Raw genomic sequence first — 17,280 nt, 5'->3', positions numbered from 1 at the left:
ACAAGTGTCTGGAAGAGTACTGTGGAAGGATAAGTAAACAGTCAGTTTCTCTGAGCACTGTACCTTTTACCACCCTGGATGTTTTCCCCTGTTCAGCACAGCTCAGAGGATCTAAAAGTGTACTTTAATTTATCTTACTAGGAAATAATGGTGGCTTTTGATTTTAAATAATGAAATGTCAGAAAAAAACAAGTACTTTGGCTTGGTTCAATGCCTATAGTTTGTCAATGTGAAAAACAGTATGCCAAGCTCAACTCCACCTTCAAAATGAAATGTATTTTTCTATGCAGTAACCAGCAAAAGAAAGAAGCTTTCATTTTTGGTGAGTGCATTTTTGTTCTTAAGGTTTAAAGCCTCACAGCAGAGTTCATATGCCTAATTCTAATGCAGTATATGAACTAACTGATAAGATCATTTTATTGTTTGAAACAAAATAAAAATCGAATGGTAGAGTTCTTTTGGAGTCAGAGTAGCCCAATGGGCCATAGTTCATTCTGAATGGGATGGCAGTCTACTGAGTGACTGAGGAAGGACCCCCCACAATGCTGATCTCCACTCATACAGCGTGGGTGTATTCAAGCAACAGGAGTAAAGTACCTCACTCAATATACAGTACAACAGGAGTGTCTGCAGCAGGGACTTGAACCCACAACCCACTTGTTACCCACTATGCTGAAAATGTAATAAAACAGAAAAAAATAAAGGCAAAAGCAAGAAATTGCTTAAAGACCAAACTGGCCACATACTGTAGGGTATCAAGACAATTTTGGAAAGACTTATAAAGAGAGTATTCAGTTGTTCTCTCAAACTAAATCATTCATGCTCCTATATCAGGAAGCAACTTACTCCTGATAAAGGTCACTGTGAAAAGTAAATAAACTCGTTTAGAATTGAAAATCTCTGTATATCTGAGGTACGTGTAAAAAAAGAAAAATGTCTCAGCAGAACTCTTTGAATATCACTATTTATTAAATCCTTAAAGCATGAACTTTTGGGGAAAAAAGTCTTTAGGACTTTAAACCAATTCAAATCCCCACCTGTAACTTTCAAAGAAAAATAATGAACAGGATGTTTCATGCAGAATACTGTGCCTTGTTCTGGCTGAGTCGTAGTCATGATTTCTTTGTTCACCCTGTGAGTGAGTATGTGAGGAAGGAGAATAATGAAGTCAGCCTACCTCTGGTACAGAGCTTATGGCGTGGACCTGTCCAATGAGTTTACAGTAGGACTGAAAAAGCAGTAGCAGCTGAAAGTGGAGTTTGTATAACCGCTGACACAGCTCCAGTTGCTGGTTGGACAACAAATAAAAAGGCCTTTCTTACAAACAGGAATTAAACAGAAGTGCAGTTAATACTCCAAACATTTATTTCTATGAACAATACAAACGAATGTTTATATTATATTTTTAGCTATAACTTCTACACACAACAATGTTTGGTGCATGACAGATATACTTTTTATCCTCTTTGAGCCAGATTAAATGCCTTTAAATCCCTTTCTCAGAGAAGCACATTACCGATATTAATATGCTAAATGACGTACAGGCAGTTAAATATCTCTGAGTGTTTTTTCACTATGCTTGATTTAAAATAAGAAAAGTATTAAAAATATGCCTTAAAATAGATTCATTTTATTTATTTTAGGAAAATAAAGCTATTGACATGTCAGATTCAAATTTGAACCCCATTTGAAATGAAGGCATTAGATAAATTGCAAGACATTTGAAAAACATTTGTCCCGGTGTGTTTCTGTAAATGTGCTGTTTTATACAAAAAAGCAAACTGTTGGCCCTTGAACTCAAGGATTTGAACATACTACTTGAATTCCCCCTTCAGAACTAAAGAAGCCAGGACCTTCTTGGAAGCCAGAATTTTTGTGAGACCATTTTTGAGGAGCAATAACTCAAACAGCACAAGAAAGTTTTTAAAAAGAAAACGTAGCAGGACGTCAATAATCGTCTGAAAAGGCAATCTTTTCTTTATCCCACCAAAAAAGATTGCCAGGAAAGATTGAAAAACTGTTCTTGAACTTACTGCCAGAGATTCCATTTGCTACACAGCAAGCATGTGATAGGATACAAAAAGGTGAGAGGAAGAAAATATAGAAAATCAATGAAGAGCATGCACAGTTAAGCACAATCCCATTCAGATGACAACAGTATTAGCAGTAATCATGTTTTGATTTCATAGAACATGCAAGAAAAGAGAAGCTGTTGGTGTAAACAGAGCTTTCCAAACAGCTACATCAAAACAGTCACAGAGAGAGCATTGCCCTCATGTTTGTCTTTCTCAAGCAAAGCAGGAAAGCAGTCGTGCCTTTTATATGAACAGGTACTCTGCTGGGAAAACCTAGTTCAGATTATTTCTACTAACCCGAAGGGAAAATCAGGTTTTAAATCTCACAGATTTCTTCTAAATGTTTAGAAGGAGGACTGATTATTTGTGCGTGTCCTCTCTTGGCCACCTTAATTCAAACTTCCAATGATACACTGTGGATTTCATACAAGAACTGAAGTGGAGGGATTTTACTGCACCTGCCTGGGAGGTGCATTTGCTTGAAAATCTGTTTTCTGCCCAGCAGAGTTCAGATGTCACATTGTCAAACTGATCAGAGCAGAATGAAGGAATCAATGTAATGCTTGGCAGCTAGGGTTATCCATACAAGCTCATAGCCAAGTAGACAGATACAAGGAAAAATGAAAGTATTTCACTCACAGAACTACTCAAGAGTTATTGTAATCATCATAGAAAAAGGTAGGGGAAACGTAGAAAATCAATTTAGATAGCAATACAGTCTTTAATGAACCAAATTACATTGTTATTTTTTTATACAGGAACATGGAGAGTTTGCCATTTAATGAAATTATACATTAGACATCAGGAAGGCTTTCTGTCATTTTTTTGTTAGTCAAATTATATGGAATTTTAGCTGCTCCTTCTTGCATTTATCCTTGTTAATTTACACATGACATCAACTTAGTTCAATAATGTTAAAGGAAAGTAAAGTATCAGTACGTTAGCTGCACAAATGGGTAAAAATATACTGGAAGTCATTTTGGATTAGTAATAACAGAATTGAATCCAGAACCCTTTGGACAGGACACAAAAACTCTAATACTCCGAACTGTGGCATGAGTGATAGAAAATACAGATCATGTTTCATTTGCAGCATTTTCTTAATCAATACTAAAACACAAACTACTAGTTCTCAAGTTGTTGCACTATTTATCAAACTAGGATGAAAGAAGATTAGCGTTAGAGGAAACAAGTTCCTTTTAGCTCGTTTTGCTGTTTTAGTAACATTTAATAAGATTACCAACCCCATGTGCTTATCTGTAGTACTCTTTGAATTGATATATTGTAAATCATCCTCCTTGCTAAGCATGTGTTGTAATTACCTCATCATCAGACACCTGCATTCATCTGTTTCTGATTGTTATGATATGTGTTTATAAATCGTAAGCTTGCGTTTTATTATTATTTTCTGTGTTTTACTTTGAAGCAATATACAATTATAATTCACTGTGAATAAGGGTATCTGCAAAGCAAATAAACAATGAAAACTAACAATTTTCTTCAATCATCTCAGACAGAAAGTAGCTGTTTTTTCCTTAAAAGCCTTTATCTCTTTTCCTCATCTCATGATTCACTTTACTGTCTCTACCACAGTTCATTTATTTGACATCAGAACTACAAAGTAATGAAATTGGGCCTTGTTTTAAAATAAATGGAAATCTGTTAGGTTCCAGGTACACAATGTGTAAACTCAGCATGAGAAATAATTAAATGAATTGGTGCATATTTCAGACAATCATTCCAAGTTACCACAGAAATACATTAGAATTACATTTTCCTGGGAACAAACAGGAATTTGTGCCTGCGATGTAAGGCTGAATAATGGTTGTTCATATGTAAAATGGTTTTGTTTTGTTCTCTAAAATAAAAAATTAAAAAAAAAATGAATTACATTTTCCTATCACCTGAAATATGTACTCTGTATGCATTATTCCACCATAAATACAATAAAAATAAGCTTGGGCAGAAGGACAGAGTGCCAGATTTCCTAGGAATTGTGTCAACAGTAGTTAGTTCTTTCTAAAAATAATACAACCTTAATAATGCTTTGATTACTGACACAATGTGCAGTATTTAAAATGGGGACGGTTTCTTGCCAATATATTTTGAATTAGTTGAATTCAGAAGCAAGTTTAGTGTATCGTAATCCTGCTAAAATACTCTGTACACAACATTTACTGTTTCCAGTCTTCAGGTATAACCAATACCCGGCTCTAAAAACTGCACATTAACCATCGAACTAAGCTCCAGTTACCTGAATTCTTCAATGTCAATGTCAAATGTTATCAATGTTAACATTTACTCAGCTAGTGTCATCATAAATTGTGCAGTGATTTTTAAATTTGCAGAGTGCTTCAGGTACACATCACTATTTTTATAACAAGATCACATTTCCTACCTTTTCCTCTGAGTCTCCTGGCTGATAAGTAATAACTCCATCCCCCGAGCCTTTGGGAAAGCTTGCCTTGCAGTTTCTCAACCACTGTGAAAACGAGGAAGCTGCAAATCAGTACATTTCTCGAGTAACCTATGGGTCATCTAAAGGTTATTTGTATCAGGGTGTTTAATCAAAAGAGATGAACAGACTGATTTCCATGACCTTTTTTTAATTATTAAAAAGCTTATTTCTATATCCATAAATGTCTTATTTCTTAATCGATAAATGTCTTTTGACGTCCTGGCCGCTATTATTAGTGAGATGTATTTTGATCTGCCAATAAAGCAAGAATCAGCAGCTGTCCCTTCACAATCATGGAGTGATTGACATGAGTTGTTATGGGAGATAATCTGTTCCTTGCTGGGAATGGAAAACAGTTGTGCGTTACATCTTTAATAGCGAAGAATCTTTAGCACACCCTTTTCCAAACATATTTTGACAGAATGCCATAGATAGTAGTGTTTTTCTGCTGCAGCCATGATCTGCTAGGACAGCAATTACAGGTGGTATATCTTGTTCTGCTTGTACTGGCATTGAAGTCTTGGTTGCCAGAGCACTGTTTGCTCAGTATGTAGGAATCCCAACAGGCTTTCATGGTAACTGAAGTGGCTTCAGGACTGAAGGAGTCCTTCTGAATGTCAACACATCAATGCCAACTCTAAATTTCTCATTGCTTAATAAGGTTTCAATGGAGGAAGTTTGTCCTTGGACCAGTACAATAGCAAATCAAAGTGCTGACAGCTATAGCCAGTCAGTCTGAAAGGCCCCTTTTCTGCAAAACCTTGAGAAATCACTGTGGTAAATGAGCAGGCCTTACTGAAATGGCTGCTTCTTTCCTGTTGTTGTAGGTGTCCAGATATTCTTGGAGCTCAAGTACGCTAAACTTCATCTTCTCTAATAACCCGTAAGAGATGATCTGGAAGTAAAATATAGCAAAAAAAAGCAAACAACAAAAATAAATCCTCAGAAATCTTTACAATGAGAGAGAAGACGGTCCCGTTAATGTCAAAATATGTTTTATAATGAGCAATCTTCTAAATGATTCCTTCATTACTACATTTCAATTTACAACATTTTAAAGTGTTAGCATTGTCCCTTAAAAATAATACAGATCAAAAGACAGAGGGCATTATTTTTCATTCAGGAATAGCTATACTACAGTAGTTATCTGACAAGAGTCAACACTGCCAGACCTGGTGAATGAGTGAACTTTTTCAATGTTTTCAGATAGCAATGATAAAGGGAAGATTTTCAATGAAGAGCAGACAATTAAAAAAGACCCCGACTGCAGTATTTCTTTAATTGTCATACACAATACTCACAGTATCTGCATCTACAAAGAGTGTGGGGCACTCTGAGCATGATGTCAGCATTTGTGAAGACCTCACGAACTTTGACCCTATCCCACGAAGGCCATCTCCAAGGTAACCAGCAGCATCACAGGTTAAGGAGCAGAACTTGTTTTGTATATTCTGGGAAGCACAATATTTTTTACACGTTTACATTTCAAGACCAGCTGGGGGAAGGGTTATCATTCATCATATCACAGGCCAACTCGGGCTACACAGAAGGTTTTCTGAACTATTGCCTGTCACTAATTTGTACATAGAAAAGCCTTGATATTCTTTTCAGTCTTGCTAAAATAACTGAAACCAAGCTGTTGAATAAAGAAGATGAAAGAAATCTAAATACCATTATTTCACAGGAGTAACATATGTGCTCACTGAAATTTTCAAATACTTCTAAATATTTATTTTTTAAATTAAATTTGACAACGGAAAAGTAGCTTCTAGCTTTCTGGTCTAAATTTAAACTAAAATGTTGGTTCCTTGGGACCAGTACTGAAGTAGTTCTTAACTACAGTACCAGACACTGTTGCTCTTCTACAGATTTTAGGATAAGGTGTCTGGAGTTCGCCTGAAGAATAAGTTTCCACGGTTGCCTAAAAACAGGATTGAACTACACCACTCCATGAAGTGGGGATGCTCTTACTCCTCACCTGGAACAAGGAGGAAAAGACGTGAAATGTGTAGACGGCGCAGGAGCCGTCGGAATCGGACACCAGCTGGTTGATGTGGTTGCGCCAGGCCTCCTCGGCGTCGTCACAGACTGCGGGCTGGAAGGCAGCCAGGATGGCAGAGAAGAAGGGGGAGGGCAGTGGAGAGGCCCGGGCTTCTTCTGTGTCCTCCCTCTCCTCTCTGAAACTGACCACACAAATCGCTGCTCACTTAGCAGGGGACTTACAGTACCATGCTGCATGACCTACTTTAAACTTACTATCTCTGCGGTCAGTTGGTTCTTGTATTTGACAATACATAACGCCAATACAGGAATTCCAGGCGTCTCTGCTATAACGCGATAAGATGCGTTCCTGTAAAACATCGTGCAATGGAAATAACAGAGCTTATGGGAAAAATAGGGTTAGGGGCAAGCCACTCAAAAGCTAACCAAAGCTTTACCATTTTATTAGGATAATTATTACCATGTAATAATTATCCTAATAAAAATGTTAACACAGTTTAAATACAGTACATGTTAAATTCATAATAAAGAAAGAAATACTACAGTAAATTTAGGACTTTATCTTGAAAAACCACCTGAAATTTTATCACCAGTACGCTTCTTAGAAACGTTCTTGTCACCTTGTCCACTCATTTTTACAGCAATGCAGAAGATTTAGTGAAAACAGCACGAAAATTGAGGATTAGCACTTCCAAAACAAAGCACGTGGGGCAACTGAGCATCATTCCTCCATGGACCACCTCGCTCAGTTGTGTTACTCTGCGAGGCAAAACGTAAACATCGGGGATGAAATCATGTATAACCCAACGTGAGTTTCGTGTAATACAGACATCTTTCCCCTATTCATCAATCGCGTATGAGGCAATTCGCGGTTTGGCAACTCGCATAATAGCAGAGCCATCATGTCAGCCTCTTCAAAACAGGATGTTTTAGTCTGTGAAGGCAGTCTGTAGCTCCACTACAAAACAAGCCCGTTTCAGAATTGAAAGTAAGTAGAAACTGCTATGAAAGTACACTAAATAATAAGGTTTTAATTTATACTTTCCTGTCTGCTCTTTATCAATATATTAATAAATTATATAAGTTATCAAATTGTCCTAATTTCCAGATGATTTTGTGGCAAAGCAAATGTTTTGTGAATCACTCTAATGCTCATGTCTGACTAATTTCTAGCAATGTCAAAAACGCATTGAGATGTAGTGCAGTTTATAGACGAAACACGCTCAAGTGCGAGTAGCTATGAAGCTGTGTACCTTGGGAGGCCTGTGTGCTCAAGGTCTACAGCCCCTTTGTCTTCTCCCTGAGCCATTTCTAATGGGAAACTGTCGCTGCCTTCAAAGCCAGGTGGCACTTCGCTGACGGACAGAGAAAGGTCATCCTCGTGGACATTGGTATCTTCGTCCTCGCCTGAGACTTCAACCTGATGGTGAGGGATGCTGGTTCAGTCTTGGAAGAGGCGCCGCTTACAATCCACAGCACAATGGCATTTTCACTGATCCACTAGCTGCTCTAATAACTGAAGGTGGTAGTCACCTCTGCCAGTTACAGTAGGTGTTACAGGAAAGCACTTTACAAAGCAGTAAAGTGGTCTGATGCACTAAAAAACACTAATAAATAAGAGTTATATAATTGAAACAGCACTTTTTTTATAATGCTCATTAAGCATTACAAATAAACATTTACATTGCATTTCTGGCTTAAGGTTTTTAGTACTAATTGAAAGGATTAATGGTTTCACTGACCTTTTCCAAAGGACAGAGTCAATCCATGTGGCTTTTTATGCCCCCAGGAGTGGTGAAATTCAGCAAAGATTCAAGACCAGAACTTCATAATGTGGTACAAAAATGTACGACAAGGCAATGTGTACAACTCCTGTATTTGTTTTCCAAGAAACCAGCAGATTCTTTTCCCTTTCATGCAGCTGCCCACAGAATAGTTGTGCACATTGCCTTATTGAAAGAGTAAGCAAGAATCCCTCCCTGCAGCTAGTGTACCCAGACCCCAGTCAGCCCAGAGGATGCAAAGGAAAGCAGCGCTTAGCCTAAAGAAAAGGATTTAGAGTCCAAAGCGTGACGTGCAAATGCTTATTTAAAGTGCTTAAGCTTTTGTTTTACATGCAGATATTACAGACACTTGAAAGGTTAGACCCTATTTGACCTGGCATGTCATTTCTAAGGAGACCGCACAGAAATTTACCCACCTCCACCCCCATCAACCACACAACCCCCCACCAAACCTTCAACTCCCCCTGTGCCAAAAGCTGCCCCACACAGACGCTGGCATTACAACATGTCCTGTTCAGCAGCATCAGGAAATATGGCAAAGATGGGAGTGCGATAGAAATTAGCATTCCCCCACAGATCTTTCCCAATCAACCCCTTAGTCACCCGCTGATTAGAGTCTTCAGGCAGAGAGACTTCGAAACTAGGAGTTCTGGTGTTCAGGGAGTGCGGATCAGCAGAGGTGGTGTCAAAGGAGGTGGACAGGGAGTCTGTGTGGTTCGTCTCCTCGGAGGGAGAGAGGTTCATGGTCTGCAATGACACAAATCGAGCAAGCCAAGCTATAGGTCATCAGAGGGTTCTGCGCTCCCCTTTGTAGTTCAGCGTGGCAACATTTTAATCCAACGTTTTGCTGAGCAGGTTTAATGATAAAAGCAATATTGCACTTGGACTCTTGAGATTACAGAGCCCTGACAAAAGAACAACAGTACTGTAACATGATGGAAAAAACACACACACAAAAGCCAAGATGAGAACCTGACCTGAAAATTAAGCTTCTGCCACCCTTTAACCCAATCAATTCTACTATCCAGCAATTAACCAGAACACACTGTCAAAACGACTGAGACATTTCTACTCCTAAAACCTAAAGCTTATTATACCATTCAGTATATGCAGAGACAGGAAAAGTGCAAGAGAAGTATTTTCCTTGCCACAATGCATTTTAGACTAATTGCCCACACAGGGAGCTCATACTAGGCACACTGCAGTATTTAAATCAGTTGGAGCATGGCACTGTAAGCACAATGAAAGCAAACAGCCAGCTTCTAGAATCAGCCAGTGAGTGATGGAGGGAGGGACTAAGGGCGTGCTGATTGGACATCAAGGAACAGGTGGGCCCACAGGAATGTGTGGTCTTTATTTTTAACTTTGGGTGTCAAGATAGACACATTAATGCAAACATGTTACACCACAGCATACCAAAGATTACGACAATCCAGTTAAAATAAAGAAACCATACTTATGACATCTTTTCTCCTATGCTCTATAGCATTAGTTTCACGAATGCTGTGAGAAACACTACACGTGACTCTCCCCTTTATTGCAATTTTTCTAAAATACATGGGTAGAAAAGGAAAACAGCGGCTTACCAGCTGCGAACGTGTGAGTATCTGACTGGCGGTGAGGGACTCTTCCTCGGAGGACTCGTCCGAGTCCTCGTGGTTGATCTTGCCGAGGCTGGGCGTACTGCCGGAGTACTGGCTCTCCTCCAGGAGCTGCAGGTCCCCCTTGTCCAGGCTGTCCAGCGAGCGGCGCCGAACTCCCCAGTTGAAGTTGTCCACACTCTCGCCCTGCAAAACAGCGCACCTTTCAGCACCGACCCCACTGAGCGACGCGAGTTTCCTGACTTTCTGCAGTCTGCATGAAAAAAGGCGCTCGGGCACACAGTCTACCAAGAATGTTTCAAGGTAAGCCGATCGAGCAGCACAACAAAAAATGGCAGTTGGTCGTTTAAGCCTTTGCCATTCTGATTAAATATTTGCATTTTTTCTAACCCCAGTAGTCTATCTGCAGTACTCCCTGATTCGATTCGGTGCCATGCCACTTTTGGTAAGGACATAAACCGTGGCTGTCAGTAGCTGTCCAAATTCAGCAAAGCTCCAGCTCAAGCTACAAGGCGCATCTTCCTGCTGATAATGTTATTTTAAGAGAAAAACTTCAGGAAATAAAGAAACTTCAGAAAAATTGAAGAAAAATGCAGGTGCTGTACATTAACTGGATTTAATGCCTGATAATTGCGAAAGTCCAGACTTTTGTCAAGAAATTCAAGCACACAGTTAAATTTATTCAAGCACCTATCGTTGCCACCATGAAGTAGGAGCTTTAGTAACAAATTTAAAAAGCTCAGATTCAATAAAAAAGAATGTTCTGCTGGTTAATACAGAATTGTGTACTGAAAATGCATGCTGACTTGATTTTGGATTAGCAATTTATTTTTTAAGTGTGTCATTAAAACAGTATAAAAAATGAATGCAGCACAATTAAGGTTTCAGTGGTTCGGTACATGTTGGCTATCACTATAGGTAATTGATGACAAACCTGAAATCTGAGTAAAAATGTATGTTTATGCTGCTTTGTCGTGATTTCACTAGATGACTGATATAATCAGCTCAGCCTACCACGCATCTAAATGACAAAGAACATTTCTACTGCTCAGACTGGGATTACTCAACCATATGGTTATTGCAGCCTGTACATATTTGATTTTAAGTGCATTAAGTCACTACAACCAGATTTGTTAAACTAACTGCATGATGTTAGCAAAAGCATTCATTGAGATAGCTCTATTATTGCACATTACTATGTCATGTTAAAAGCCTCCATAAGTAAATTGTTTTTGACTTCAAAGATTTTGTATAAATGTTTCCATCAAACTGTTAACAATATTTTTTCTATTTTTTGAGATGGTACTGTGTATATATTAATGATGACTTATTTGTGTGAGCTATCCTAAATCTGATTGAGAAAAAAAACCCCTGAAAAGTGAAAAGTAAATTCCTTCAGATATTTACCCTTTCCCTATAAATTAAAATAAATGGTTAAATCTGATCCTGCGGTGACCATGTTATATGAAGATCAATATTCAGTATATTTCACTGCAACCTCAGGATCTCTTCTTGAAATTATGTTTCATAGTAAATAAAACAATCCACTAAAAATCACAAACAAGCACACATACGCCTGAAATTAAAATATAAAAGCTGGGAGGCAGACTGCATAGATGTTAAAAAGGGCCTAGTGCTGGCATGCATTTTTCCTGTGACTATTAGTTCTTAATCATCATTGTAATGCTCAGTCATTATTAAATTATTCTTACTTTTGTTAAGCAAAAAGAAAAACATATTGGCAATGTCCAAAGCAATCATAATCAGACACTGGATGAGCATGCACTGAATGCGAGAGCTGCACTGTCCTATACCTATGACGTACATAAACAGCGTAACCTACAAATGTGATACAAGACTACTATATGTCTGACACACACTCTCCCTGCTCCAGCACACAACTCCAGCACTGCACAATACTCAACTTACCTGAAGCTCCTGGATGGCACAAACAAAAAACAGAAAAAGAAACCACATTACAGAGAATTACAGAATGGCAGTTAGAGCAGAATTTTAAAAAATCATTAACTCCATTTGCACTGTCAGTTGTAAAGTGAAATATGACAAAAACATTGTGTGCCAACACAAAACATGAACATAAACATAGTCTGCTCTTTCTCCTGTTTTCTAAGGTACGTTCTTGTTACACTGCATGCTGTTCTTATATTCTTCAAAATCAAAACCACTGAGGAAGGCTATTGTATTCTACCAGTTTTAAACTCAATGCAACTTACACTAAGTCCTGAAGTGTACAATAACTGTATCCAAACGTTGTTCCAGAAGTCACCTATTGCACAAGGGCTAAATACTATCAGTATTTTAAAGATGCTTTAGCTCAAAAGCAAAGGAAAATTATATTTTGGAGTCTTGTCAGCTTTTCTTTTCTAAATATACTATTACTTTAATACAAATCTTCTGTATTAAAAGGTTAAAATGTTATTGTATCTTCCTCATTTTGTCGAAATCAAGCTGAATTATTCAGCTCATTCATTCAATAAATTCCAAACAGTCCGAATTTTTCACATAGAAAAGCCAGAAGAGAACATCGGTATGTCGCGGCGCTCTCAGAACGACGGGCCTACCTCGCCGTCCTCGAGCTCCACATCCAGGAAGTCGAAGTCTCTGAAGACCCTGAACTGCTGCTCGCTGGTGGTGTCGTCCATGTTGTCCTGGTCCCGGGTACCGTCCTCAGAGGGCACCAGGCTGGGCTGGTGCTCAATCAGGTCCAGGTCCCCACAGGAAGAAAAAATGACCTGAAACCAAGGAGCTCTTTCATTGAAGGCCTGCACGAGAGTCTGCGTACTTCACACACAGAAAACAAGTCCAGCTCTGGAGCTAACAACAGCCTTTCTATGTGACTGTTTAGTTGCAAGGACAGAGAAATAGAGTGTGGTAATATGACAACAGCCAGAATCAAATAAGGTGTTCCCTCTTATTAGAATGAGTTCTCTAATGTACAGTATGGTCACTTCATTCAGATTATATTCACATGTTAAATGCATTGGGACTTTCACCTTCCAATTGAGTTTGAAATCAATTGAACACATTTTAGAAAAAATATAACCTGTAAAAGTACAGATTAGTTTTGGAAATACTGTTAATGGCAGAACTGAGTTAAACTGATGTGATATATCTCATTACACTATACATTGATTCTTCTGGGAATTAATTGCTTCTTTTTAACATTAAGGATAGTATATAACTATTAGCTTTTTAACATTAACAGAACTATATTTCAAATGCCGGTAACAGATATTAGCAAATTTTATTTTTATCTATAACCCTCAGCCTTTGATGAAAATCATTTTGCCAATTACAAATTAGCAAATCAGCTAAAAAGAAACAATATATTATAGTTTTAGTAAAATGAGTGCAGTTTTCAAGTTTAAAAAGAAAACCCTCAAGGTATCATGTCCTCACCGAAGGGTTTTTGGTGAGTCCGACTTCCTGTCCGCACAGGGAAAGCACAGTAACAATCTTTTCCCGGGTTCTCTTCTAGAAACCAAACAAACTTACAAATTAAAATGCAAGAACTCCAAGGGCTTGAAAACCACTCATAAGCAACTCAATTTCCACATTAAAGTCTCAGAGCTTCTGCATATAGTACATAATCTCAGTTTATTCCTCCTTCAGGGTAAAGGTTCATATTGGATTAACAGGAAATACCTCACATGTGAACACACAAACACAACTTATATCCCACATAATAAGGCATTTCCTGTGTGCACTGATTTCCATAGCATGTTAAAAGGTTTTAATATCGGCAGACCTGAACTTTCCCACCTCTGTGTTTTCGAATTACAGATACAGATTATTATATGACATTTCACAGAGTTTAAATCTGGCAGTGACTCTAGTAGAGGCATATCACAAGAGTCAAGTGAGCAAACACTAGTTGAACGTGCTTCGGCTGTGAGGGGGAGAGAGAATTTGGTATTTAATCTCAAGTGGTTGCAATGGCATCTGTAGGGCTTCACGCCTCAGAACACTGATCCCCTCATCCCCTCCCTCCTTGGTTCTCCCTTACCTGTGAAGACTGCGGCCTCTTCCAGCTGACGGGCACCAGCACATTGGAATTGGACCCTGAGGAAGTAGAGGAGGTGCTGCGGGTCACGGCTATGACCCGGTTTTTGCCATCCCGGCCCGATGACCCTTGCAGATCATCGTACCTCCGGCCAATTACGGGAGTCTGCCAGGGGGGGACAGACAACAGGTGCTCAGACTCAGCGGCCCTGGGCAAAAGTCACTCCAAAAGCAGAACGCAGAACAATTATTCGTCTCAATCTGCAGCAGTGCTAAATGGGGCTAATTACTGATCAGCTTATCAATTTTTTTTTTAATCCCCAGAGGAAGGCAGCACTCCATGACAGTCCCTGTAGCAGCTCTTGTCAGTGAAGGTGCTGGAATGAACAAGAAAAAGGAGCCCGGCAGAAGGGCTCAGAAGTGCCTGCACAATTTTGGTTGGTGCCACCTGCCGTTAAATTAAGTAGATTTCCACTCCCCCTACAAGTCATGTACTTTAAAAAAAAAGTCTAAAAAAAGGATCAACACATTTGCACAACAGAACACAAAATCCATTCTAGCTTCCTGCGTAGCTGTACTGGTCTGCAGCTTTTTCTTCCAGCACAGCTGAACATTCGACGAACTTTTACTTAGTCAGATACAAAGGGCTGCAGAGGGTTGACATCATTTCCTGGAATTCATAAGCCACACAAATAGCCTCAGTTTGGTTCCCACACATTACTAAGCTTGTATCTTCAAGATCTCTTTCGATGTTCAACTGTTTTATATTCCCTCCATTCCCCTTGTTTAGGCAGAAATCGTGATCTGTCAGTTTTGTCTGAATCCTGAACACGAAGCTGCAGAAAAGTAACACTTCCTTTCATATAACTGATTAAAGGACTAGGCAAGGCAAAACAAGTGGTGTCATGCCCACTAAGAAAAGTTAAAAGCAAAATACAGATACATTGTTCAGTGGTATGCTTGCCAAGTTAAGTTTTTTCATTCTAAACATTATTTTCTGTGTATGCTCAGCAGCTCATGCTCTGCTCCGAATAGGCTTTCTGGAGTAACAGAGGAAGAGTTTTTACACGAACTTGATGGCTCAGGAAACGGGTGCCAGCGTACCTCAGAAATATCAAAGTGAAAGTCCAGAGTCTTCCCTGGCAAAGCTTTGGAAGAGCTATCCCACTCCCGGCTCATGTCCTTGTTGGAGAGCCTGGCGCAGCGAGACACCACCAGCTTCAGAATGTTGAGGGCTTCCTTCCAGTGGACACTCTGAGAGACCAACACAAGCCAGGCAGTAAAGGAGCTGTTTTCCAGAATGGAACAACATCATTTCCTTTTAGCTTGAATGCTTCACTGATAAGCCTACAGTAATTAGAATGAGGGTTTGGAAAGTTGCAGACAGTTTGAGTTTATGTTTATATTTTTGCTTCAAATGCCATTTGGACTGAAAATACTATGAATAATATAATTCTTCAAGCTTCCTGAACATTCTTTTACTTAATTAGACTTTAGACATCAGTCAAGACTGATTAAAAGCATTACTCTGTAGCCTCCTTATGGCACCCTCAGAAAAAGGCATTCTGCAAATCTAAATGTATCTTTTGTATAATTGCAAAATTACTGTTACATACTGTATATAACCTCAAACCACCAAATTTAATAGCATATATGAAATATTACCATTGGCTGTATATATCATGCTTTTATATCCAGTATACAGTATATGTTTCATTTTTAACAAATATAAAATTAGGTCTCTTCCATTTCATCATAACATTGCAAACATTCATTCTGAGGCAAAGCACTCAGGATAAAAGACAAGAAGAGTGCAGTGTGGGAGCCTGCCAACTAGTCAGGCAGTGTGTTTATAGTTGTACTGGGTGGTGCTGTCATGTATACTCCTGAAAACGCTAATTGTCTTTGCTGAAACGGGGCTTCTGTTACTTTCTGACTCATTTGCCAGATTTGAAGGCAGTTGCAGGTCCAGACAAAAAAAAACAGCAGCTGAGGATCACAGAAGACTATGCTACTGAAATTTCCTCAACTGTTTTTGGCCACCACTTCCACAACTGTGGAATTTAGTTTAGTCAAATTGTGGTCATTTTTAATGTCAATAAACAAATTAATCAGTGTTAAATGCCCTTCTGATACAATCGATTCTAGGACCTGTAAAAATACTTCTTTAATTCTTTAACAGATTTTTGATTCATTTTAAGAAAGGAGCTGATTATGAGTGAGCACAGAAGAGTGCAAGTCACAAAATAGGAAGCAGTTGAGCTGCACTGCATACTGTATTACGTGATAACACTTGTAATCTATACAGTATTTTAAATTAACAACAGGAAAGTTTTCCCCATTACGTATAATCTATGTTTATGAGAGAATATATGCCTATGATGTAATTTAAATAACTTAATACTTAACTTCTATCTTTATCTATCTATAGTTACTACAACTTAAGTACTGTGACCTATTAGCTAGTTTGTCTTCAAAACATGCGACAGTGTGTACATAATCAGCAAGGCTGTGTCCTTCCTGTATCACTTCCTTTGACTGCTCTCTTCAAGAGAAGATTATGGCATAGCTGGGTCTTTCATAAATCTCTACTCAGCTGGACATTAACTCCCTCATTTTCTCTGGGAGTTTCACCTTCATGAATTTCAAACAAACCATCTCCTAATAGTATTTGGGGAACTCTGCCTGGTAGTCCATTTATAATTCAACAGTCAATTAGTTTATTAAGTTTAACTCTTCTCACATGCTGGAGTTCTTTGTTAATGCACAGTGCTTAAGTGAAAACATTTTATTAACTGAAGTAAGTTTTTGCAGTCTCTACAGATACATATAACTGGCATTCTATTTAAAATCCTGTCATTCTGGCTGTTTAGATCATTGCAAAAACATGTCAACACACTGAAAGACTAATTCTTTTTTCAAAATAAGGACTCCAAAACTGCTTATGTACCATACTGATAATATAGGTAATAATACAGAATGATAATCATGATTAATATATACAGTTGATATATTAACTCAAATAGTTTTCTACAAATGCTATTTAATAGTCACACATGGGTTTCTAAACTAAAATTAGTTTTAAACCAACTGACTTTAAGTGAAGCTGACGTGCACGTGGTGTTTTGTAATAGCCCCTATTTTAAATGTTTACCTGAACAAACTTCTCTATAGTCTTCAGCACCTCCATGTTGAACTGCTTGACGGGAATCCCCTTGTAGTCCATGTGATTCAGGAGACTGTAGATGATCTGCAGGAGGCACTGCTGCATGCTGGGAAGGCCCTTCTCCAGCAACTGCAATCAGCAAAGTCAAACATTTACAGGAAACCTACAGGCT

General features: G+C 38.6%; 1 protein-coding gene across 9 annotated transcripts in view; it reads right to left on the bottom strand.

The window, feature by feature from the left end:
* The window catches only part of LOC148830631 (protein furry homolog), a 101,973-nt gene that overhangs the window by 2,434 nt on the left and 82,259 nt on the right, over positions 1-17,280 (bottom strand). For 5 of the 9 annotated variants that reach the window (XM_088920577.1, XM_088920578.1, XM_088920580.1 and 2 more), the window contains exons 47-60: positions 17,097-17,237; positions 15,047-15,196; positions 13,947-14,108; positions 13,340-13,414; positions 12,502-12,672; positions 9,905-10,105; positions 8,922-9,065; positions 7,788-7,954; positions 6,512-6,716; positions 5,835-5,984; positions 5,330-5,428; positions 4,474-4,557; positions 2,034-2,051; positions 1,178-1,288 (exon numbers count right to left, since the gene is read on the bottom strand). In XM_088920577.1, coding sequence (XP_088776703.1) covers positions 1,178-1,288; positions 2,034-2,051; positions 4,474-4,557; positions 5,330-5,428; positions 5,835-5,984; positions 6,512-6,716; positions 7,788-7,954; positions 8,922-9,065; positions 9,905-10,105; positions 12,502-12,672; positions 13,340-13,414; positions 13,947-14,108; positions 15,047-15,196; positions 17,097-17,237 — 1,878 coding nt within the window. Of the gene's footprint in view, positions 1-1,177; positions 1,289-2,033; positions 2,052-4,473; positions 4,558-5,329; positions 5,429-5,834; positions 5,985-6,511; positions 6,884-7,787; positions 7,955-8,921; positions 9,066-9,904; positions 10,106-12,501; positions 12,673-13,339; positions 13,415-13,946; positions 14,109-15,046; positions 15,197-17,096; positions 17,238-17,280 lie in introns of those variants that run through there. The other 4 variants (XM_088920581.1, XM_088920585.1, XM_088920582.1 and 1 more) reach the window with 3 other exon arrangements.

This window comes from Atractosteus spatula, chromosome 7 (genome assembly GCF_055471065.1).
Source record: "Atractosteus spatula isolate fAtrSpa1 chromosome 7, fAtrSpa1.hap1, whole genome shotgun sequence".
In the NCBI taxonomy this organism is placed as follows: Eukaryota; Metazoa; Chordata; class Actinopteri; order Semionotiformes; family Lepisosteidae; genus Atractosteus; species Atractosteus spatula.
This window is presented reverse-complemented; position numbering and strand designations above follow the sequence as displayed.